General features: G+C 42.4%; 1 protein-coding gene across 1 annotated transcript in view; it reads left to right on the top strand.

Annotated features, from left to right (window-relative positions):
• The first annotated feature begins 396 nt into the window (after window positions 1–396).
• WDR37 (WD repeat domain 37) overlaps window positions 397–24,574 on the top strand; it is a 95,158-nt gene continuing 70,980 nt past the window's right edge. The window contains exons 1-2 of the mRNA XM_008588965.1: window positions 397–461; window positions 16,903–17,080. Coding sequence (XP_008587187.1) covers window positions 16,943–17,080 — 138 coding nt within the window. The 5' untranslated portion in view covers window positions 397–461; window positions 16,903–16,942. The remainder of the gene's footprint in view (window positions 462–16,902; window positions 17,081–24,574) is intronic.

The raw sequence follows: 24,574 nt of genomic DNA, 5'->3' as shown, positions 1-24,574 counted from the left end.
TTTGCGGGCCGGGGGGCACTCCTTGGGGGCTCTGGGGTGGGGGCCATGACCCCGGCCTCCTCATCCAGGCCCCCGGAAGAGAACGCCGAGCCCGCCCCCCTTCCGAGGTGGCCCGCCTCGTCCTCTCTCGGCCGCAGCTCCGGCGAAGGGCAGCCAGGGTGCGGTGAGCCGACGGTGCTGCCGAGAGAGGGTCTCCCCGCGCGATCCTAGAAGCCTCGGGGCCGTTGGGGGGACGCCGGGGTGGGACTTCCGGCGGTGCCGGGCGTGGGGAGGAGGTCAGGGCGGGACTTCCATCGGCGCCGGAAATGCGGGCGCGCCGGGTCGCGGGGTCGCGTCAGTGCGGAGACAGCCGGTGTCCTGCGCGTCGGCCGGGTGGTCCTGGGCTCCGTGTCGTGGGGGCTGACGTGCTGAGCGCGACCCGGGCTGGCTCCGGGCGGTGGCGGGAGCGGCGGCTGTGACGGGTGAGTGCCGCCATCTTCCCACTGGTCGGGCGCCGCGTCCTTCCCGGGATGCCGGGAGGAGGGGCCGGGGTGCGAGAGCGGTGGCGAGGAGGACTCGTGTGCGGTGGGGTATGCGTGAGGAGGGGTCGGTGAGGAGGAGGAGGGGTCGGGGTACGGGTGAGTCGGGGTGCGGGTGGGTCGGGGTAGAGGAGGGGTAGGGGTAGAGGAGGGGTGCATATGATCAACATTCATGAAATTAACCGTTTGAGTGAGTGTTTTTCCTTTTCTGGAATGTTTGAAATCCCAGCAGATGTGAAACTGAGGGTAATGTTATGTATTTTTTGTTTCAAATGAAAGCATAAATTGATTTGTTGTATTGCTTTTTAAAACCACTTTGGTTGTTTGCCTTTTTCAGATCATATGCACTTAGAACTATATAAGTTATTAGATTCTTCTAATTAATATTAGAAATATTATAAAGAGCCTTTTGAAAAGAGCAGAAAACTAAGTATTCATTGATGATATTTAATATTACAGCATTTGGAAGGCAGGGAATTCAGTTTGTTAACACAAAGGATGTTTGTGGATTTCATTAATTTGTTGACTCTTTGGCCAGGGCCTGCTGTGCTGCATCAGAGCTGTGTGGATGTGGCAGCTACCTTGCTTACGAAAGGTGGGGAAAACGAACGTGTGTGGCAGCATACCCAGGCACAGGAGTTGGGAAGACTCTTAAATCAGTTATTTCAATGACAGGATAGGAAGATTGGATTTTTGGAGGGGACTATTTATAGATTCTTGAAAGTAAAATGTCCTCTTGGTTTTTTATAAACGTTATTTACATAAGTCTCTGTTTAATGTGGTGGTCTGTCCTATGATACTGGGTAAATGTGAATATTTTGGAAGAAGATAATTATCTTTTGGTATTTCAGGTTTGTTTTAGTTGGCATTTAGGTGAAATAGTGCATAGTGGTTGAAGTAGCTTATTTTAGAGTTATTTGGTTATTTTTGGCGGCTGTCTGGAATAGGGATCTGAATGTGACCTTGATGTAATAAGGCTGTGCTCTCACCAAGTGAGCTAAATGGCCAGTCCTAGAGTTATTTTAGAGTGAAGAAATTTTCTTCACTCTGCAGTTCTGTGATCAATTTACTAAAGTGTTAAATATTAACAGACTGTTATGTGGATTGGGAACCCTACCTCACAGGGTTGTTGTGAGGATTAGCGATTCTTCATATTTATTGGTCCATTTAAGCCTCACAGCAACCCTTTGTAGTAGTTCTTCAGCCTCAGGTGGACTTGACAGTGCACTGACTTTCTTCCACTAATTCTTCGATTCAGCTTCCCTTCTTGTCCAGCTTCCACGGTGCCTTCCGTAGTATGACATTTCAATATTCCTTTTATGAACACCCGCAACTTCCTTGCCTCTCTTTCCACAATACCAATCTGAAAAACCCAAACTTGTTTTTAAACATTTAAATAAGATCTATGCTAATACACATGGCCTGAAATGAAGGCAGTATTGCCTGTAGCCTGAAGATAGTGTACTTCTTGGGCCAAGAACTTACTCTCCATGTAGCATCTGGTGTGAAAGGAAGGAAGTGGTGATAGGACCAGTACAGACTGCTGAGAATGAAGGTGGAGGATGTGAGCGCAGAGACAAGAGTAAGATTAGAAAAATTTTGCAGGAAGAGATTGTGCCAAATAGAAAGATTAACAACAGGAGGGGGAAAAAAGTATAGAAGAGGTTAAAAAAATGCGGAAGCTACAGACCTAATTTTGGGAGAATATTGATAGGTGAACTATAGTGAAGAAGTAATAGGAAGAAGCAGAACTTGAATTAGCCAGGAAATCTTTTAGTGTTAATAACTCAGTGTATGTCATAGAACTTTTGAACACATCTTTGAGATATGACTTCACAGAGTTTAGAAAGCTACTAAAAGATAAAAATTTCTCCAGTATGAAGAGTGTCCATTTGGTGCCAGGTTTTGGGAAGTAATTGTTTGAAATTCATATATTTGGTTGGAAATTGATCAATGGAAAAAGGTAGCCAATATATTAACTTTTTTGTGAAGTGATGACCAAAAGCAAGCGAGGCCAAAAAGAACATCATGTGATTTATGGGGAGGAGGAGAGGAGGGTTGAAGGCTCAGGGAAACACAGGTGTGGGGATTTGAAAATCAGTTGTGAAGAGGACTGCTTATTTCCTGTTGAAGACACGGGGGCTGAAAAAGCCAGTGGTGTGATTCTTGAGATGAAGTCAGTGAACCAAAACCTACAACTGTGAGGTGAAAGGAGGGACACAGGTGTGGGGATTTGAAAATCAGTTGTGAAGAGGACTGCTTATTTCCTGTTGAAGACAAGGGGGCTGAAAAAGCCAGTGGTGTGATTCTTGAGATGAAGTCAGTGAACCAAAACCTACAACTGTGAGGTGAAAGGAGGGTCGATACTGCAATTTCTGCATTTTTTTATAACTACTTGTAGAATCTTTGGAATGTGTTAACCATCCAGTTTATACTTATCAGAATGTTTCCACATGAAGTTCTCAAGAGAGGTAAGGGAAGCCCTTTACCATTTTTAGAAAGATTTGCTTGATTTAAATGTCTGGAGATATCTCCTTTTTTCTCTGAAACCATATCAGGAAGCTTTCACAGACTTTTGATACTTTTTTTCCTTTCTAAAACATACTTTGTAAACTGTAACATTTTGTAAAGAGGTAAACTTCTTTATAAACAGGTAACTGAACATTTTTAGTGTGATAAAGTAAAACTTGCTTTCTTGTTCCTATTTTAAAATAAGGCCTACACGTATGCAATTTGAGAAACAAAAGATGATCCTTGGCTTTGTACTTATGGAAAGATGGAGTAGAGATATATTTTTTATTCCAACCATTAAGTACAGCTAAAAACACTGGATTTTATATATAAAACAAATATAAGACTAAAAAGGTGGAGAAAAGAAAATAGACTGGTCAGATACATTGGGACCTGAGAAATGACAGAGCTTAGTTCCCTGGGTTTGCTTTTTGCCTCATTTAGCCCAGACTTAGTGCTGGAGAAGCTAGCAACCCAGGAACACCAAAGGGCTCAGACAAGAAAAGCCCCAAGAAGAGCCTGCTAACTCTAGCCAAAAGACCAGGAAAGGGGCAACCAGACAGAAAACTTTTTAGACAGTTAGTGCTTTACTCCAGCCAAATATCACAGAAAACACTGCAGCTTCCACCCTCGCCCTAATGATCAAAGGCGGCATGGGGAATCTAGACTTCCACCCTTGGTAAGCTGTACAGATGCCCATCTCTGGAGGGCCTGTATAAGAGAAGCCTGGATGAGGAGCTGGGGTCTTCATATCTGCTGGGCGACACTGGGGGAGACCTAGGAGGAACTGAGGAATTCTACCTCTATCTAGTGGCAGTGTAGGTCACCCCTCTGTGGTGTCGGGGAGGCTGTTTAGCGAGCCATAACAGGGCTCCCTGATTCAGCCATGTGGGTATCACTGGAGGCCTTTGGAGAGGCCGAACTCTCACTCTGCCCGGCAGTAACAAGGAGTACCTCCTCATGCAGGATTGATGGAGGCTGAACTGGGAACCTTAACTTCCCCTCCACCTTCTGTGTTCACCTGGCAGAAACAGCGCTCTCTTTGCCTGCTGAAGCAGTTTTGGCAGAGGTCTGCTGTAACTAAAGACTTAAATCAGATCCTGAGTCCAATAAGATAATACCCAAAATGTCAAGGTTTCCGTTGAAAGTCACTCATATGAAGAACCACTAAAATGTCCACCTGAATGAGAAGATACAACTGATACCAACAGAGATGACACATGTTAGAATTATCTGGCAAGGATTTTAAAGAATCCATCATAAAATGCTGCAATAAGCAATAATTTATATTTGAAAACAAAATAGGAAGTCTCAGGGAGAAAATACAGGATATAAAGAAGAAACAAATGGAAATTTTAGAAGCGAGAAATACAATAATTGAAATAAAAAACTCAGCGGATGGCTCAACAGCAGAGTGGAGAGGACAGAGAAAAGAATCAATAAACTTGAAGATAGAAATTACCCAATCTGAACAACAGAGAGAACATAGACTGGAAAAAATGAACAGAACCTCAGGGCCTGTGGGACTTTAACAAAAGATTTAACATTTGCATCATCAAAGTTCCAGAAAGAGAGGAGAAAGATGGTGGGACTGAAACAGTATTTGGAGAAATAATGGCTGATTATTTCCTCAATTTGGCAAGCTATAAACCTATAGATAGAAGAAGCTGAGTGAAGACAGGATAACTGTAAAGATGTTAAGACATCATAGTCAAACTTCTGCAAACTAAAGACAAGTAAGTAGTAAGAAACGCTACTTATAGAAGGGAAAACAGTTTGTGGGGATTTTTTTGTTTGTTTGGCAGCTGGCCCTAACAGGGATGTGAACCCTTGACCTTGGTGTTACAAGGCCATGCTCTAACCAACTGAGTTACCTGGCCAGCCCCAGAAAACAACTTGAAATGGCAGCGGCTTTCTCATCAGAGCTCAGGGAGGTCAGGAGGAAATGGCCTAACATTTTTCAGGTGCCAAAGGAAAAGAACAATCAGCTCAGAATTTTGTATCAAGTGGAAACATCCTTCACATGGTTTGTCTCCAACAGACCCACTCTGAAATAACAGGTAAAGAATTTCTCTAAACAGAAAGGAAATGATGACAGGAATGTGGGAACTTCGGGAAGGAAGAGCAAACCATGGAAAGAGCCGCACTGCTGGTACATTCGGTAGATATTCCTTTTCCAACTTGTGTTTGAGTGTTAAAGCACAGCTATCTGATAAAGTCTCAGTGTATGTAGAGGGAGTATTTTAAATGATTATGTTATAAATAGGGAAATGTAAAGGTGTAGAGGAAGGTAAGGTTCCCACATTTTACATGAACTGGTAAAATGTTGATAATCAATAAAATGTGTTAAGTTGTGAACGTATAATGTAATACATAGAGCAGCCACTAAAAAAAAAAGATAAGTCTAAATGAAATTCTAAAAGACATTCAAGTAATTCACAAGAAGGCAGGAAAAAGAAAAGAGAAAAGAGAGAATACAGGGAGAGCAAGTGAAATACACACCATGACCAAGTGGGGTTTATCCATGGATGCAAGTTGGATCGATATTTGAAAATCATCAGTATAGTTGACATTGTTAAAAGGTCAGAAAAGAAAAGCTACACCATAATATTAATTGATTGAGAAAAACCATATGACAGAATTCAACACTCACTCATGAAAGAAACTCAGAAAATGAATGATAGAAGGAAACGTTCTTAACATCTGCAAGAACCTATAGGTACCATCATACTTAATGGTAAAATATTGAATATTTTTTACCCTAAGATAGGGGGCAAATCAAGGATGTTTGCTGTCGCTGTTGTGATCCAGCATAGTACTGGAATTTCTAGTGACATCGATAGGGTAAGAAAAGGAAATAAAAGGCTTACAGATCAGAAAGGAAGAAATAAAACTCCTTTTTTTTTCTCCAGGTGATGTAATAATCTACACAGAAAGTCCCAAGGAATCTACAAAAAAAAATCCTAGAATTTATGAATAAGTTCAGCAAGAATGCACAGTACAACTTCAATACAAAAATCTAATTGCATTTCTGTATACTGGCAATTCACATGTGGAGATCAAAATAAAAATATAATATTTAAGACTGCTCAAAATAATTAAAAGGGAAACTTCACGTAAAATTGAGAAAACATACATATGACTTTAATGCAGAAAACTAGAAAGTTGATGAAAGATCTGAATAATTACTGTGTTCATAGATTGGAAGGTTCAACATAATAAATTCTCCAATTCTCCCTCAACTGATGTAACAGATTTAACACAATTCCCATCAAAATCCCAGCAAGATTTGTATAGATATGGAAAAGATTACTTTAAAATTTAAAATGAGAGACAAAGGAACAAGGATAGCTAAAACAATTTTGAGAAAGATTTAAATGATAGGAATCACTGTAACTGGTTTTAAGACTTTAACAGAACAATAATCAAAACTGTGTTACTGGTGGAGGGAGGGAGAGAGATGTAGATACTGGAACCATAGAGAACCAAGAGATAACCCCCATGCAAGTACAGCCAATTGATTTTTGACAAAGATGCCAAGCAATTCAATGTAGAATGGGTAGTCTTTTCAACAAATGGTGCTGGAATAATTGGGTACTATAGGCAAAAACAAAACCCAAAAACATTGACCTAAATCTTACACCTTACAAAAATAACTCCAAATAGCTCATACATTTATATGTAAAACATAAAACTGTAAAATTTCTAGATGAAAATGAGCAAAATTTTGGGACCTAGGGATTGATTGATAAAAAGTTTTTAGACATGATTCTGAAAGTATGATCCATAGAATAAGTTATCAAAATTAAAAGTTTTGCTTTGTGGAAAATCCTGTTAGGATGAAAAGATAAGGAATGTATTGGGAGAAATTTGCAACCCACACGCGTAGGTACTTCAAAAAGTTCATGAAGAAATAGAATTAAAAGATACTATGAATTTTTCCATGAACTTTTTTTAAAAAAATTTTTTTACATTTACTGGTTTATTATAAAGGGTATTACAAAGGATACAGACAAAGAGATGCACAAAGTGAGGTATGGGAGAAGGGGCATGGAGCTTCCATGTACCTCCCTGGACATGCCACTTTTCAGGAACCTCTATGTGTTCAGCTATTCAGAAGCTCTCTGAACCCTCTGCTCTTGGGTTTTTATGGAGGCTTCATTACATAGGCACGACTGATTAAATCATTGAGCACTGGTCATCAATCTAACCTTCAGTCCTTCTTCCCTCCCTGGAGCTTGGGGGGTGGGACTGAAAGTCCTGCCTTGGTCTTTCCTGTGACCAGCCCACATCCTGAAGCTACCTAGGGGCTGCCAGCCATCATTAGCTAATGAGAAGACTCTTATCATTTTGGAGATTCCAAGGATTTTAGGAGTTGTATGTCAGGAGATGAAGAGGCGAAGACCAAATATGTGTTTTCACAATGTCACAGTCCATCCCCTGGTGTTTGAACACAGATCCTTTATGTCAAAAAGGCATACAACTCAAAAGACACTGGCATGTTGCTAGGATCCCACTCAGTCATTATTAGTAATTAGTCCAGTCATCGTCACGTCATTTGTTTCCCAGGATGAGGTCACTGAGGTCTGCAGGCTGCCATTCAGTCTTGACAGTTTCCAAAAGCAGGTGTGGTTTTGGCAAACACAGTTTCACCCTTTCAGGCATCTGGAATAACTGAGCTAAGAGATGATGTCATCTCTTGCCCTGAGCCTCTTTCAAGGTGTTAAATGTTATCATTGGATTTCTGTCAATTTATTACCTATTTATTCATTCTTTACCCTCAGCTATAATTTCTCCTTCTGTCCGTTAATATCCAAACTTTCCCACCTTTGGAAAAGGGACATTAGGTTCAGTAACTGTGCTAGTCTACCAAGTGCCTCCCCCTCATTTCTTCCCCTTCCTGCACTGTAAGGTTACACAGGTGCAGAACGAGTTGGCTGTGTTTGCCACCGGAAAATATAGCTGCAATCACTGTTAACCCCAAATCTTGCCAGATGGGGTGAAGGCATAACTCACCCTCATCAGGCCCTTAGGAATTCTGACATAAGGCTTAAACACATTGTTACAGCTTGCTTAGAAATCATGCCTGCCTGCTTCCAGCACTTGTAAGACCTGGTCCTAGGACCACTGTGTAAGGTAGGGGGGAAAAGATTGAGGTGATATGCAGAAGAAAGGAAAAATTCTATTTGTCATACTAGTGTACTCCTCCCTTGTCAAGAGTTGCATAGTTATATCAGCATCCTACCCCACATGAAGCATATTTAAATGTACCAACTCTCCTGTGAACTTTTCTTTTAATTCTGTCATCCCTCATTTTCCTGTCACCTCCACCAGGACTTTATCTCAGGTTTTGAAGTCACAGCACATTGGCCTTCTGTGTCAAGGAGCCCCCGAAAAGTTTCTTCTCCACCTCCTGGCCATTTTACTCTCTCTAGTCCAAAAGGCTTTGGGTCTTTGCCTGTTTTCAGTGTTTATCTTGATTAATCTGCTTGAATATTGCCCCAGACAATTGTTGGTCAGCTTTTTCACTGTAATCTCTGCCTTTCTGCCCCTCAGATTCTTTCAAAGTGGGGTAAATACAGCAAACTTCTTTGGAACCTCAATGTTGGGGGACCAGAAGAGGCTCCCTTTGGTCCATCCAACTTTTGGTAGTGTCGTATTAAGACCTTTGTTTTAAACCCATCAATTTCCGTTTTGTTCATTGCATTTTTTAAAAACCATCTAAAAATTTCCACCCTGCTGTGGATGAGTCCCGTGAACCTCCCCTTTCTTTTCCACTTAGTTTCATTCTTATAAGTGTTTTCTTTATTCACCTTACTTCTTAATAAACGTTTTAAAATTCCCACCTTCCTGGGATCAGTCCTTTGACTCCCTTCTGCCTTTTGCCATTCTCTTGTCATTCACCCTCCCTTTTTTGTTAGCATCTGTAAGACCCTTGAGGGGAAGCTGAGACACCAAACTTGATACTGCTTCCCTGATTGTATCTCTGCCTTGCAGCAGTAAAATTACACGGGCTGCCCATGCTCAAGTGGCCCCCTTAACCACAGCATTTGCCATGACCTGGGTAACTGGCATATTCTTTTTTTTTTTTTTTCCTTTTTGTCTTTTTTACTGACCGGTAACGGGATCGCAACCCTCGATGTTGCGCCCGCTCCGCGCTCAGCCAGTGAGCGGGAACCGGTCTCCACATGGGATCCGAACCCTCAGCGGGAGCGCCGCACTATCCAGTGCGCCACCGGGCCGGCCCGTAACTGGCATATTCTGCAGGGGAACATCCTGGTCATCATAAAGCCAGTCCCATGTGGCTTGCATAAGAAGTGTGCCAGCTGCTTCATTTGGGGTGCTCCACTTAGTATTCACAGGGGGAATCGGGCAGGCCCCCTTCTCAAGGTAAACAGTGGCTTTTATCCAGTCTGGCTGTTCCCTCGGGAATAACCTCCTGTGTGTCTGGATCATGTACAGCCATCCATGTTCCATGGCAAGTTGTGGGGCTTTCATCAACCCAAACATACTTCTCCATTCTGTAGCATTTAAAACCAAAGATACTTCCCCTAAACTGGTTACTCTCAGAATCCATTTTAGTAAAGGCTCTGCAGGGAGCTGGTGGTACAGATCTACAAAAATGAAACAGTTCCTTCACATCATACTCTCTGGTTTCAGTAATTGCTTGGTCTTGCCTTTCCTCCACATAAACTACCTTCTTAGTAACAAGGGGTCTTGGAGGTGCTTTCTTTTATCCCCGCATAATATTTCACTTTGTGGGTGGCTCTGAGGCTTCTGACCTAAACTGAACCTGACTGAAATCTGAGCTTGGTCTAGCATTGAGGTCTGACCCAGCACTCTTCTTTCATTTCAGCTATTACAGGTAACAGTAATCAAGGAATTGGATTTTTTTTTTCTTACTAATTTCCATTTCCTTATGCATCTGTTGATAGCTCCCTGGGAATTAGATCCATCTCTAAATTCCACTGGTAACTTTTACCTTTATCAACTGAGCACAGCACAGCTGCAGCTCCCTATCCCGGGTTACCTCGTGACCACCCAGGAATCAGAGTTTCCTCATCCCTCACCTGTTTAAGCCATATGTTTCTGTGAGCCAGGGCTGCTCTAGCAAACCCCAATCCGGACAGCAAATGAGGAGTGAATGGGGAAAAAAGCACTTCTGTGACCTAGTGTGTGGGGATTTCTCCCCATTGGCAAGCAAGACACCAACAGGGTGTCCTCCAATTCAGTTTTGACACTATCTACCTAGAGATAGTGATAAGTCCAGGTCCTGCAACTTCTAGACCAACCAGCTAGAAATCAGGGTTCCAGCAACTCCTTCCTTGGGTTCGATTAATTTGCTTGAGCAACTGACAGAACCCAAGGAAGCAGGTACTTACTTAGTTTACTTATTTATTAGAAAGGATAGTACAGGGCCGGCCCAGTAGTGCACTGGATAGTGCGCCGCTTGGGAAGCGCGGCGGCGCTCCCGCCTGAGGGTTCGGATCCCACATACAGACCGGTTCCCGCTCACTGGCTGAGCGAGGCGCGGGAGCAACACCGAGGGTTGCGATCCCGTTGCCGGTCCCCGGTCCGGTGCGGGGGCAACACTGAGGGTTGCGATCCGTTGCTGGACATGGAAAAAGACAAAAAAAAAAAAAAAAGAAAGGATAGTACAAAGGATATGGATGAAGAGATGCATAGGGTGAGGTATGGGGGAAGGGGTATGGAGTCTCTGCCCTCCCAGAGTGTGCCACCCTCCTGGAACCTCCACGTGTTTGGCTGTCCGGAAGTTGTCCATGAACTTTGTGAAAAATCCTTGTATGTGACAAAAAATTCCTACTCCATAGTATATAAAGAACTCCTAAGTCTCTACAGTAAAAAAAATCCAAACAATTCTATTAGAAAATGGACAAAAGACATGAAGAGACAGCTCACTGAAGAGGACACATGACTGGTGAATAAGCCCCTGAAAAGATACCTCATATCGCTTGCCATTGGGATAAACCAGTTAAGATCATAATGAGACATTACACACCTACCACGACACCTAGAATTAGAAATAGTGGCAGTACCAAATGCTGGTGAGGTTGTGGAGAACTCTGTCGCTCATATGTTGCTGATGGGAGAGTGAAAGGATGCAGACACTCTGGAAAATAGTTTGACGGTTTCGTTAACAAAAAACAGAAAACAAAGTGTAGTTAAACACAGAGTTACTGTCTGACCCAACAATTCCATTCTTAGGTGTATACATAAGTGAAGTGAAACATGTACGTAGAACTTGCATGCTGCACTAATGTTCATACTGGCATTTTTATAATAACCTAGAAAATGGAAACAACCAAATGTCCATCAGTTGATGGATGGATAAGTAAAATATGGTATATCCATACATTGGAATATTTGGCAACAAAAGGGAATAAATTACCAGTATGTGCTACAACATAGATAAACCTTGAAACCACTGTGCTAAGTGGAAGAAGCCAGTCACGGTAGACCAGACCACATATTTTATGATTCCATTTGTACGAAATGGCCAGAACGGGCAAATTTTTATATACGGAAAGTAGATTAGTTGTTGCCTAGGGCTGGTTGTGGAGAGTGGCTGCAAGAAATGAGGAGTGAATGTTAATGAGCGTGGGGTTTCTTTTTGGGGTGATGGTTGCGCAACCCTGTGAATATATTGGAAATCATTGAATTGTAAACTGAAATGAGTGTCTTATGTGGTGTGTAAATTATATCTCAGATTTTTTTTTTTTTAAACTAAACATAAATTTACCCTACAACCCAGCAGTCTCAGTCCTGGGCTCTTCATCCAAAAGAAATAAAATTTACGTTCACACAAAAACTTGTATATTTATTGTAATTTTATTTGTAATAGGAAAAAATGGAAAAAAAACAAAGGTTTTTACAGTAGGCGAATAGTTGAACAAACATGATTAAACATTCATACTGTCCATAATACCTAGCAATAAAAAGGAAGTAACTATTGATACATGCAGCAAATCGGATGGATCTGGAGCATTGAGCTGAGAATGGGAAAAAAAAAAATCTCAAAAGGGCATGAAATCAATGATCACATTTGTATAACATTCTCAGAATGAAAAATTATAGAGATGGATACAAGCTAGTGTTTGTCAGGAGCTAGGGATTTCTCTGGGGAATAGTGTTAGGGTGACTTTAATGGGTAGCCTGAGTGTGATCTTTGGTGATGGGAAAGTTTTGTATCTTGATTTTGGTGGTATTTATAGGACTTTATATATGAAACAAAAGGGACAAATGCTCACATTGTGCCAATATTAATTTGCTGGTTTAACAAAATTAACAGATAAAATAACAAATTGTGCTGTAATTATATACAATAAAAGCATTGGGGAAATAAGGGACATTTCTCTACCATCTTTGCAGCTTCCTGTGAATCTGCACTTATTTCAAAATAAAAAGTTAAAAAAGATGATCCTGGTATGTGGGGTAAATTGGGGACTTCGTAACTAACACAAGACTGTTTTGGTTAAGAACAACTAAAATTAACTAGACTTTATGAATAACTTAAGTCTTTTAATAAGTGTCTTAAACATAAATGATAAACAAACTTTCCCAGGTTTCTGACATTTTTGGGTTAGGCTTGGCTTTCTTTTTTAAAAGATGACCAGTAAAGGGATATTAACCCTTGACTTGGTGTTGTCAGCACCACGTTCAGCCATTGAACCTGGGGCCAGCTCACACTTCCCCTGCTGAGGTGTGTATGCCTTTCTTTTGTATCAAACTTACTTTCAGCAAGCGGCTGCTCACTCTTTTAAGTCATCCTGCACACAAGCAGCTGCTCACTCCCTGAAGCCAGGCTGCACTTTGTGCTAAACTTTAAGTGTGTATTTCTTACTTTTGTGTTAAACTTGGTGTGGGCTCTGCTCAGCCTCTGGGGCTAGGCCGCACTCTTCCTGTGGAACCTGTATCTCTGATTCATTATATTAAACCTGTTCTCACTTTCTTTCTTTTTTTTTAAAGATGACCGGTAAGGGGATCTCAACCCTTGGCTTGGTGTTGTCAGCACCACGCTCAGCCAGTGAGCAAACCGGCCATCCCATATATGGGATCCGAACCCGTGGCCTTGGTGTTATCAACACCGCACTCTACCGAGTGAGCCACAGGCTGGCCCTAGGCTTGGCTTTTAAAAAGTTTTACTTTATAACAAAATTTATATATGAGAATTCTCGATAGTGTATAGTAAAAAGGAAACAAAACTAGTTAAACTGTATGTGCTCACATTCTTGTAGTACTATTTAGAAAAAAGAACTATAGACTTCCCCATATTCTAAGATTAAGTTCATTGATTTCTACTATCTTAATTATAATATTAGAAACTCTAAATTGAATTGAATTTTTATGTGATAATATTTTCTCCTGTGAAAAGGAATATTTTCAGCCTCAATATTTAGTGTTATAATTAGAATGCTTAACAAACCAAATAGGAAAAAATCTTGGTTATTATGTTAATAACTTTTATGAAAGATTTTTTTTTTTTGTAAATACATTCTGTCTTTAAAAATACTCTCCTTTATGTTTGAGTAAACTGTTTTTCTTCAAAATGAATTGACTTTGTTTAAAAGAAAAGGGAATGCTGGTGATCTTAAAATACCATAATGCATAAATTAATTTTTAACAAAGTGTAAGGTATAGTTATTAAGTAAACGAGAACCATTTAGGAGGAGAGGAATACCGTTTTAGGGTCTGCTGTCTGCATCTGGTGATGTGAGAAGTCAGCAAGGGAGAAGCTTGTACACATGTGAAGAAGGTCTTGCCTTGGGGTACAGACCTGTTATGCAGTCTTAACTTAAGTTGCAGTTTTAACTGCCTGCTTGGAATTTTGATGTTTACATAGACCTTGCAGCTGTTTTAAAGGTCAGCATATTTTCCCATAGGGTTGATACATTCATTTAGTAGAATCATCCCCCTAACTTTTGGATTAAGGCCAGTTTTCCTTTCTAAATCGAGATAACTTTTGTCATGTTGGCTTCTGAGAGCTCACGGGAGTGTCCTGTTTTTGCTTTGCTCAGTGCTTGGCTCAGCAGGCATTTTGTTAAAGCAAAGCACAGTGCTGCTGCTCAGCACAAACATGAGTGATGTAGTGACAGGGTTGTGTTTGGAGGAGGAGGGATGGGTAATAGAAAGTCAGTGGTAGTGTTAGGAACAGATACACCTGTAGTTGAAAAAGGAAGATGTAATGTGTAAATACAGTTCTTAAAATTGTATTAACTAATGTAGCGATATATTGGGAGGAAGAATGGATATCAGAAAATGAGCAGAAAATATCCAAAGTTGGTAAATTATGATGTTTAAATTATTTAGAGATTTGAATGACTTAATCACATGTGGCTAGACTGGATTGAGATGTGCTGTGAATATAAAATACTGAATTTTGCAGAGGGAATCAAAAACAGTGTAAAAATATCTAATGTTTTTTATATTGACCATTGGGTTAAGTAAATCATTAAAAGTAATTTCACATGTTTTTACTTTTGAAGATGTGGCCACTAGAAAACTTAACATTACTTATTGACTTGCGACGTGTTTCTTTTGTACAGCACTACTCCAGAATCCACTCTGCTGTCTAAATCAGGCACTTAAAACTGGCTCCCTCCAGGGAGTGGGCTGAGCCGGGGGGGAAAGTGGGCTTAAGGGAGAGTTGTTTTTTATTTTAAGCCCTTTTGTGCTATTTGTGTTTTGAAACATGTTAGTGAAATTTGATAAAAAATTACCTCTTTAACAAAGGCAGTGATCTTGTTACAGACAGACCAGGCTCGGCCTGCCTCTCACACTAAACAAGTAACCTTCAAGTCCAAAATTTGGTGCAAGGATTGGAAGTTTTATTTAGATTACTGGTACTCAACTAAATGTCTAATCAAGCAAACAAACAGAAAAGAGAAGCAGTGGGGTCCAGTTTATCCTAGTTCCAGTCGGTGGGGCCAACCTATTCCTCTGACAGAGTAATTGATAAAAGCAGTTCTCCCCACTGTTGTTGGCACAGAGAAGGAAAGTATCCACTAGATTTAAATCAGAGAAACAAGGCATAGCCAGGAGCTCTCCAGGGCACACCTATACAGAACAGAAGAGGGCTTGGAAAATCAGAAACAAAACATAGCCAGGAGCCCTCCAGGGTACACCTACATAGTAGTGTTGTGGGCCGAATGCACAGAGGAATCCAAGACTGGCATCAGTGTTACAGCTCTTTATTTCGTGTTGCAGCTCTTTGTTCAGTGTTACAGAGCCTCTTTTGCTTATAAGCAAGGAGAGCACTGGGGAGCAAAGACTTCTATACCAGTGTCTCCCAGAACAAAGGAAAAGGCCATCTTATATAGCCTAAATTTCTGTCCTTTTCCCGCCCTAGTTCCCATTCAGGTCCTCTTATGTAAATGAGGGATGCAGTCCTGCTAATTTGGATTGGCTGATTATGGGACAGTCCATTGGTCACTTCTGGAGCCTAATTTGCATCCGGCCCTTGGGGGATGTGAGACTGCTGTTATCTCATAGAGGGCAGGTGCCGGAAGCAAGCAAGTAAAGTTGCAAAGAGGCCAGAGTCTGCAGTTAAGGCAGTCAAGCAGAGAGTTTCTAAAATAGTTTCTCCGGTGGAAGGAGGCAGGTCTAACAATCAGAAAATGCTCAGGGTTCCCCACTTACAGTAGCAGATATAATCCAACCAAACAGCAGGAGAGGGCTCAGAAAATCAGAGAAAGGTAAAGAGAATTTTAGTGGCTTCCGGACTTCCAGTCGCTGTGTGGCATGGGAATGAATCCCCACCATTCTCGTGAATCCCCCATCAGGGGAACCTGCTCAAGCATGGTCTTCACGGTGTGGGACTGGCCTTCCCACCTCTGCTAGTTACCTGTCAGGGCAAACCGCTGCCGGCCAGAGAGAGCATGCTTCTCACAGGTTGAGAGGAGTTTAAGCTATAGTTGTCTGGCAGTCACTTTAAAGAGGAAGAAAAGGGGAAAAAGAGTAAAAGAGAATAAAACATTGCCTTGTTAGAATTTAGGCCAGGGACTCCAGGAGAGACCAGCAGCAGAGACATGGGAACAAAATAGTCCCAGTGGCCACTTGCCTTTTGCAGCTAGAGTCTTCTCTGGTGCCCAAAGCTTTCCAGTTTTCGCTGGTGACTAAATTAGGCTCTTATATTCCAAAGTCATAGAAATGAACAGTGTACCCAGCAGTAAAGCAGGCAATGCTTTATTAAAAGGGAGATAGACTTATGCATAAGGGGGACAGCAACAGTAAAGCTAGCCCCCCAAGGGGAGCTGTTCAAGGTCTTTTATAGGGAAAGGAGTTAAGGGGTGCAGGCCAGCATCACTGGAAGTGGTACATTCTGTTCTTCCTGGTTGCATCATCAGTGCATGCTCAGTAGGTCCAAGATGGCAGTGGTGTTCATCATTGTCACCCCAGGAGGGTCATTGTAGTGTTCCATCTTGAAGCTTTGTGCACATGTGGGAATTCCTAAAGGGGTGGTAAGGTTAATCACTTTTACAGTTAGGGTAAACAAGCCTTAGGGAGGGGTTTTGCAACTCAGTAAATATCTGTTTCCTCTCTTATCTCAATCCGTTTTATCAGGATGGGCCACCGGGGTAATCATTTGCCCTGGGGGTGTAATGACTGAGGAGTGGAAAAGTAACAAAGTGTCCTCTGCAGGGAAAATGGAGTTGGTTTGGTTCACAGGCCTAGCCTTACTCTGTCAGTCTCTACCTAAAACATCTTAATTTGTCCTGTTCTAAATTATGTAGTAAATGTTAACCATAGTAAGGAAGCTTGTAATCAAAAGTAGTAATATCTTGTCCACTGTTTTGCCTTTATTTCAATTTGCTATATCATAAATAAAACACTTGTGTTTCCTGCTGCTGTTTAGCTTATTGCAGGAGGGACCAGGACACTGCCTTCTGGAAGTAATGCCCACAGAAAGCGGGAGCTGTTCCACTGCTCGCCAAGCAAAGCAGAAGCGCAAATCACACAGCCTTTCCATACGGAGAACCAACAGCTCAGAGCAGGAGCGGACGGGGCTGCCACGAGAGATGTTGGAAGGACAAGTAAGTTGGTATTGGTCAGTGCCTCATGGTGAAGAGGGGACTGCGCTTGTAATGCCATGAAAGTACCCAACTATGTGATGGTCACCAGGGTAGAAAAAATGTTTGTGTTACCAAAAAAGATCCTCCCCAAACTCCCACAAAATAATCCCATTAAAACTACCATCAAGTACAACAGCACATACAAGAGATAGTTAGATTTCTGGGTTAACATATTCATAATACTCAATAACCAAAAGAAGTAGATGTGACGATTTGGATTAGTTTTTATTCTTTATGTACATTGACAGTACGCTATTCTTTCTTTAATAGTCTTAAGAAAAGAAAAGCCTCATGTAAGTTTAATGATCTCTTTCTGTTCTCTGAAGTTTTTGGAATTAGATCTTTTAGTAACTTTACTTGGCTTTAGCCTTGTCTCTGCAGTGAGTGTGCCATCCTTTGATTAAATGAACTAGTATTTTATTGATAAAGATAAGTTCTGCTTATACTTTTTCTAGTTCTTTCTTAGATGAAAAGAATTTTAAAAGAATATTATTTTGGAACCTAGACAGACGTATATATTAAAATAAATTATAGCTATATCTTATACATGTATATAAATATATATACATTTAAAACCATTCTTTGACAATTAGAACTGATTGGCTGCAATGCTGCAGGAAAAATAAGGCTTAAATCTGAGAAATTGGCTCATAAGAATATTGGATCTTGTTAGAACCTTGTGGATAACTTTATGCCCAGGACTTCTAGGATGTAACCTCTATAGGGGCAGCACCGCATACTCAGAACCCAACGTAGTTGCTGCCATAAAGCAGATATTCAATCAGAATTCAATTATTATGTGTTGAATGGAAGAATAAATAAATATCTGGTTCTACTTTCTATAAAAATGATTACATTTTAATTTTATGTTGGAAGTAAAATCATAAAAATAGCTTTGATATTCTTAGTGTATTTGCTAGGGCTGCTGTAACAAAGTACCACAAACTGGCTAGTTTAAACAATAGAAATTTATTTTCTCACAGTTCTGGAGGCTGGAAGTCCTAAATCAAGTGGTCAGTTGGTCTGGTTTCCCCTGAGGCCTCTCTCCTTGGCTTGTAGGTGGCCACCCTGTCCCTGTGTCCTCACGTGGTCTTTCCTCTGTGCATGTCTGTGTCCTCATCTCTTCTTATAGGGCCACCAGGCATAATGGATTAGGACCCACCTTTCTGACCTCATTTTACCATAATTATCTCTAAACACCTTGTCTCCAAATACAGTGATGTGTTAGTAAACAACGGGGTTACTTTTTGAGAAATGTGTTACTGGCAGTTTCATTATTGTGCAGAAGTGTATTATGAAAGTGAACCTCAATAAATTTTCCTTTTTTTTTTTTTTTTGTCTTTTTTCGTGTCTGGCAACGGATCGCAACCCTCAGTGTCGCGCCCGTACCGGACTGGGACCGGCAACGGGGTCGCAACCCTCGGTGTTGCTCCCGCATCTCGCTCAGCCAGTGAGCGGGAACCAGTCTGTATGTGGGATCCGAACCCTTGGCGGGAGCGCCGCCGTGCTCCCAAGCGGCGCACTGTAGCAGTGCGCCACCAGGCCGGCCCTCAATGAATTTTCCTATTGTCTGCACTGGACACTAGCTGCATGAGTGTGAGACCTCTAATTATGTTACTAAGTTTCTCTGAGCCTCACTATACTCATATGTTAAATGAGGATTAGAATAATTATCACTCCCACAAAGTCGTGAAAATTAAACTTCAGGTAGGGATTATGCCTGGCACTCAGCAAGCATTCAGTGAATGTTAACTGAAAGAAAGTGAGCCGAGACGCTGGGTACCAATCAAGCTTTATTAAAGGAAAAGAAAATCTGCTGGGCTGCGCTCAAAGCAGTGGGCAGCCCAGGGCTGCCCTCAGAATGGAGGATGGCCTCAGATGTGGGGGTGAGGTAGGTTATATAGGGTGCCAAGGGCTGGCTGATACCATTAAGGAGGGGCATTATGGTAATGCTGAAGCTATGCAACGAGGGTAGAGAATTGCACCCTTGCAGCAGCAAAAGGGTTTCTGTTTTGCAGAAGTCATGAGGATTCTCATAAAGGGAAGTGGGGAGGGGTTTGGTGGTGGAGTGGAAGACAAGGCCGGCAGCTATTTTGTGCTTATTGTGTCCACAATGGCGCTGGTCATGTCCAAGATCCATCATTAACTAAGTGTTATTAACTGTTTTGCTGTGGGGATGGGTTGGAATCATTTAAAAATGCAAGAATTCTGAAGTAGACAAGAATCCTTTCACTTGGAGTCAGATATAATGTATCAAATGCTTGGCTTTCTTTCTTAAAGGTCTGAGCTGCCTTTGGGAGGGTCACCCATGGGTAAGCTAGGCACTCCTCCTTCACATATTTTGCAGTAAGTTTGTTTACACCAGCATCACCACAAACCCATGAGTGGTATGATGGCTATGGTGTCACTAGGTGATAGGAATTTTTCAGCTTCATTATAAACTTATGGGACCACTATCATGTGGTCCATCTTGACCAAAACATTGCTATGTGGTGCATGACTGTACAGTCACATTCTGGAGTCCTGGGGCTTTGGACTTCAACATATGAATTTTGGGGACACAGTTGAGCTTCAGCACTTAGGAGAGTGAAACCAGAGCTGTGCTGGACTTCTGTGATGATGGGAACGTTCTCTATCTCCTTTACCTGATATGGGAGCCACAGGTCACATGTGGTTATTGAGCATTTGAAATGTGGCTGGTGTGGCTCAGAGCCTCAAATTTTAATTTCTTAAAATTTTAATTACTTTACATTGAAATTTAAATAATCAGATGTGGCTAGTGGCTGCCATATTGGATAATGCAGGTAAACAGTCTAAAGTAGGTTTTTTTAATTTTTAGGTTTTCTTACATGTTTAGCAATGAGAATTCCACAGCCTCCATGGCTGGTGTGCTAGTGTTGCCTCCCACATGAGCCAGATGTGTTCTTCTTTTGGTCTTTTGGGTCTCTGTCCTCCATCATGATGTAGCTCAAAGGAGGTAATCGCATCTCATGGTCACGCTTGTGAAGGTGATGCAGAATTCTCCAAACTGAACTGCTGAATCCCCTGTGGCCCTCTTTCTGTGTTCTCCATGTTCCCAGATGGTGCTTATTTGTTCAATGAGTACAGTTTTTTGGAGTGGGACCAGCCAGCATGTTGTATAGTGGCTGGTGATAGGCACTCTGCAGCAGGAGGGAGGAGTGGCAGTGTTTGGTGCAAGCAGCTGGCATGGTAGGTGTAAGTGGAACCATCTAAGAACATGGACTGGTGGATTGCCAGTGGATTTGAATTTGTGATCATTTTCTGGACAACATATGTGGTCATGCTCTTTCAATTGCTGGGAAGCCATACCAAAAAGAAAGTGAAGATTAGTCTGAATGAGATTTTTTTAAAGTTTATTTTATTAATATTTTTTTTTACATTCTAAGATGATGTTGTGGAGCAGTTGATGGGGAGGGGGAGAGGGAAAGGGGAAGGAAATAGGGTGGGAGAAGGAGGAAGGAGGGGGGCCGGGGTTGAGGCCTGTGGCACCCTCCTCATTCCTGCAGCGAGCCTGGGGCTCTTCCTGTGGCAGCTTGGTGGTTGTTGCTGGGCTGGATGCAGATGTCAGGCAGTGTGGCCAGGGCCCTCTGTCCCCCAACTGCCCTGGCTCAGTAGCCTGGGGCACTTTCTGTGGCTGCTCAGTGGTCATCGTTGGGCTGGTTGTGGGTGTCGGGGGTTGGGGGTGGTGTGGTGTGTTGTGGTGTGTGGTGTGGCTGAGGTCCCCCGCCCTCCCTCCTCCCTGGCTTTGGAGCCCAGGGGGCTTTGGTCATTCTAGGTTTTATAGGTGTTCTTTGTTGATGTGAGACCTTCATTAGTTAACATCTAATTTTGTCTCTGGTCTGTGGGTATCTTGTTTTTTTTCAGTTCTGTGTTGGATTATTTGCTATTTCCACTACTTAAATTCTTCACTGTAACTAATTTGTTGTCCTTTGCTTACTTCTGAATTGGAGGGACTGTCTGTGGGGACCAGCACTTGAGCTCTATGGTGATCTGAATTGCTGCTTTGCTGCTGATTCCCTGGGGAATGCTTTTTTGCAGCTCAGGTTTTAATGGTTGACTTTATAGGTACTTCTGGGTCTCGTGAGGTCCAGTACACCTGGGTTGTGTGGAAACTCTGGTCTAGGCCTGAGTCTTTTCAGTAAACTGTACCCCTGCAATTCTGTATTCCTGACTTGTCTCCACTGAGTGGGCTTGTGCTGATTGGGGTGCAGATCAGCTCTCCATGCAGTACCCCAATGTTGCCTCGGTGGGCCTGCCTCCACCAATTCCCCACTCCAAACACTTCCTGTGTGATGGGCCATGCACCAGTTCCTTGTGATGACTCACCAGCCTCTGAATGGTTCCCCCTTTTCAGCTGTTCTGCCTCCTCACTCCTGTGTGGGTCCATGGGAACCCTATTAGTGGTCTTGCTGTCCTGGGGGCCACCAAAGCCCTCTTCTCCCCTGCTGCCTCCAAGCAAGCCCATCTGAAGGGCACAACTGCGGCTTTTGCCAGCTCTTGCTCCATGTGCTCAGCAGCTCCAGCCTGGACGCAGCTGGGGCTTGAAATGCACCAAGCAGTTTTTTCTTTCTCTCATCATGGTTTCTCCCACCTTCATGCCCTCCACAGGTCTCTCCTCCTCTTCCCCTGAGCTCCAGTGGCCCCGCTTGGCTGTTGTTGCTTTTTTATAGTTGTAAATTAGTTGACTTGTGGGAGAGAGTGACGCTGGGGACCATTTATTCTGCCATCTTGACTGGAAGCTCTGAATGAGATATTACGTTAGGTTTAGCTTTTTGTCTTAGATTCATACATCTGAGGCAGATTGGAGAGCAGTGGTTAGCTGGGGATGGGCGGATTGCTGCAGAGGACTGCAAATCTAGGTGTGCACGCAGTGTTGCTGTGTCCTGTCGAGCTGCTTCCAGCACGTGTGCGCTTTTCAGGTGTATGTCAGTGTTGGTATGAAGAAATGCACATTCATTTAAGAGCTTTACTAAATCATAGCAGCTTTTCTGTCTTCAGTTTTCCCAAGAGGTACCAGAAGTTCAACACCTCTTATTTTCAGGGTCTGTGAAATTGAACGGCATAGAAAAGGAGTACTGATGGAGAAATCCGGGAAGTGATTTTGTGAAGCATCTCTCCTTACTTGGCTCAACTTGCCCCCTAGTGGAAAGTTCTTATTTCACTGTATGTTTAGTTTTTTCATCATCTTTTTAAGAAAAATATAAATTGAGGTTAATGCTGACATCTCAGCTTTGTTTTCCATAGTGATTACTTTTATATTAAGATGCATTTAAGTATTAAATGTTAAATATAACATTTTAGTTGCTGAGTAATAAAGACCTTAAAACATTATGGGTACAGATGAGTAGGAACTGACATGTGTTGGAGGAGACTGGCCTTGTGTAGGAGTGAGAAAGGCTTCACTAAGGAGGCACGCTGTGGGAGGAAGGAGTTCTCTATGGAGAAGGAGGGGAGTAGCCAAGACCACAGGCAGGCTGAGAGTTGAACATTGATGTGGCTCTCAGTTCAGCACAAACTCACATCTTGTAGTCACTGGAATGTTCCCTTTGATGGTTTAGTTTTAATTTTCATTATTATTTTGTTTTCTTTTTTTCCCATGTTCTTCATTGATGTTTTAGAGTGATGTTGGGAGAGACTGTGTTACCAGTTCTACCAGATTCAATTTTTAAACTAGTGGTTTTACATGTATAGTTATTAAAGTAGTTTGTAAAATTTATGTGAGAACTCTGTGATATTGAAAAATGCATATTGCTAAAATGCTGTTATTTTCTCTAAAATTTGTCTTTCTAAGAAGTTAATCTGAGAAGGAATCTAATAAAAATTGTGTATCTTTTTAACTTGCAACTTATCAAACATCAAAAAGTTTGTGCTGTGTATAAGTTTGAAAAGTCACTTAGAAAATTACCCTGACAGTAGTTAGGTATTAAAACATTGTTTTAGAAATATCTGTTGAGAATCTTTTTTGGAAAATTACCCTGCTTGCTGGGTGTGGGGCTGTAGAGCTAGGATGGGGTCTGGTGCTCACAGACCCTTCAAGCCCATTGTCCAGACTAGGTCACAAACCCTTCACATGCAGGTGTATGAGATAGGTAACCAGAAAAAAGGCCCTTGGAGCCGTAGGTGAAGGAATAGTAAGTTTTATTCAGCACACACACGTCTAAGAGCCAGGCAGTCCAAGGAAAAACTCAGAAACTCAACTGCTACAGGCAAAGTAGAAAGAAAAACTGAGCAGCTGCCAGCAAAGTAAACATCTTCTATTTTTATTATTTTTTTTCCTTTTTGTCTTTCTTCGTGTCCGGCAACGGATCGCAACCCTCAGTGTCGCGCCTGTACCGGGACCGGCAACGGGATCGCAACCCTCGGTGCTGCGCCCGCACCTCGCTCAGCCAGTGAGTGGGAACCGGTCTGTATGTGGGATCCGAACCCTCGGCGGGAGCGCCGCCGCGCTCCCAAGCGGCGCACTGTAGCAGTGCGCCACCGGGCCGGCCCAACATCTTCTATTTTTAGACATGAGCTCTCTGCCAATCAGCAGTTCAGGTGGCTGCTCCACAAACTGAAGAACACACAATAGCAACAAACTAAAAAAGATATATTGGTGCACTTCCGCACTAACTCCACCCACACACAACTTGTTTACAAAGAATGTGCTGCACCACCCCCAAGCAGACCTAAGGCAAGGGGGCCTGACTAAACTACTCTATTTTCCTCACAGGGGTCCATACATGGTATTATGCAGGCCCTGCTCTCAGGGAGGTTAGGTTAGAACCAGTTTGAGCCCAGCAGTTTCCTAGTGATGGGCCATGTATAGGCAGAGTGCATGTCTGGTGAGCCTGCTTGGTGCCTAGGGTGCTGTTGAAATTCTGCTTCCTGCTGTCTCCCTGACATTTTAGACGGAGACTGCTGGTGTGAGACAGGATGTGCAGGGCACGAGGCGGGGGGCCCAGCCAGGGATGTGAAAATTAATGTTTTCACTTAACTGATAGGTGTTGTTCTTTTGGGTGAGATTTCCCTTTTTTCCCTCTTCATAACAGTTTCTTAGGTATTAAGTAGAGTTACAGTTTATTTTGCTTGAAGCACAGGGGACATAATGAGAACTCTAACAAGGCACATTTTCTATTAGTATACAGCATATCAAAATACATTTATAATAGCATGTGATAGAACTTGAAGGCTATTCATGATACAACTTTATTTATGGGAACTGCCTTCTCTCCAAATTTGGAAGTTTTTTAATAAGGTCAGCTTACATTTTCTCTTGTAAAGGGAAAAATTATGTTATTTTGAAGAAGTGTTTATTTTTTTCTTTTTCCTTTTTGTCTTTTGTCGTGTCCGGCAACGGATCACAACCCTCAGTGTTGCGCCCGGACCGGGACCGGCAACGGGATCGCAACCCTCAGTGTTGCACCCGCACCTCGCTCAGCCAGTGAGCGGGAA

Source organism: Galeopterus variegatus, unplaced genomic scaffold, assembly GCF_000696425.1.
Source record: "Galeopterus variegatus unplaced genomic scaffold, G_variegatus-3.0.2 Scaffold5132, whole genome shotgun sequence".
In the NCBI taxonomy this organism is placed as follows: domain Eukaryota; kingdom Metazoa; phylum Chordata; class Mammalia; order Dermoptera; family Cynocephalidae; genus Galeopterus; species Galeopterus variegatus.
This window is presented reverse-complemented; position numbering and strand designations above follow the sequence as displayed.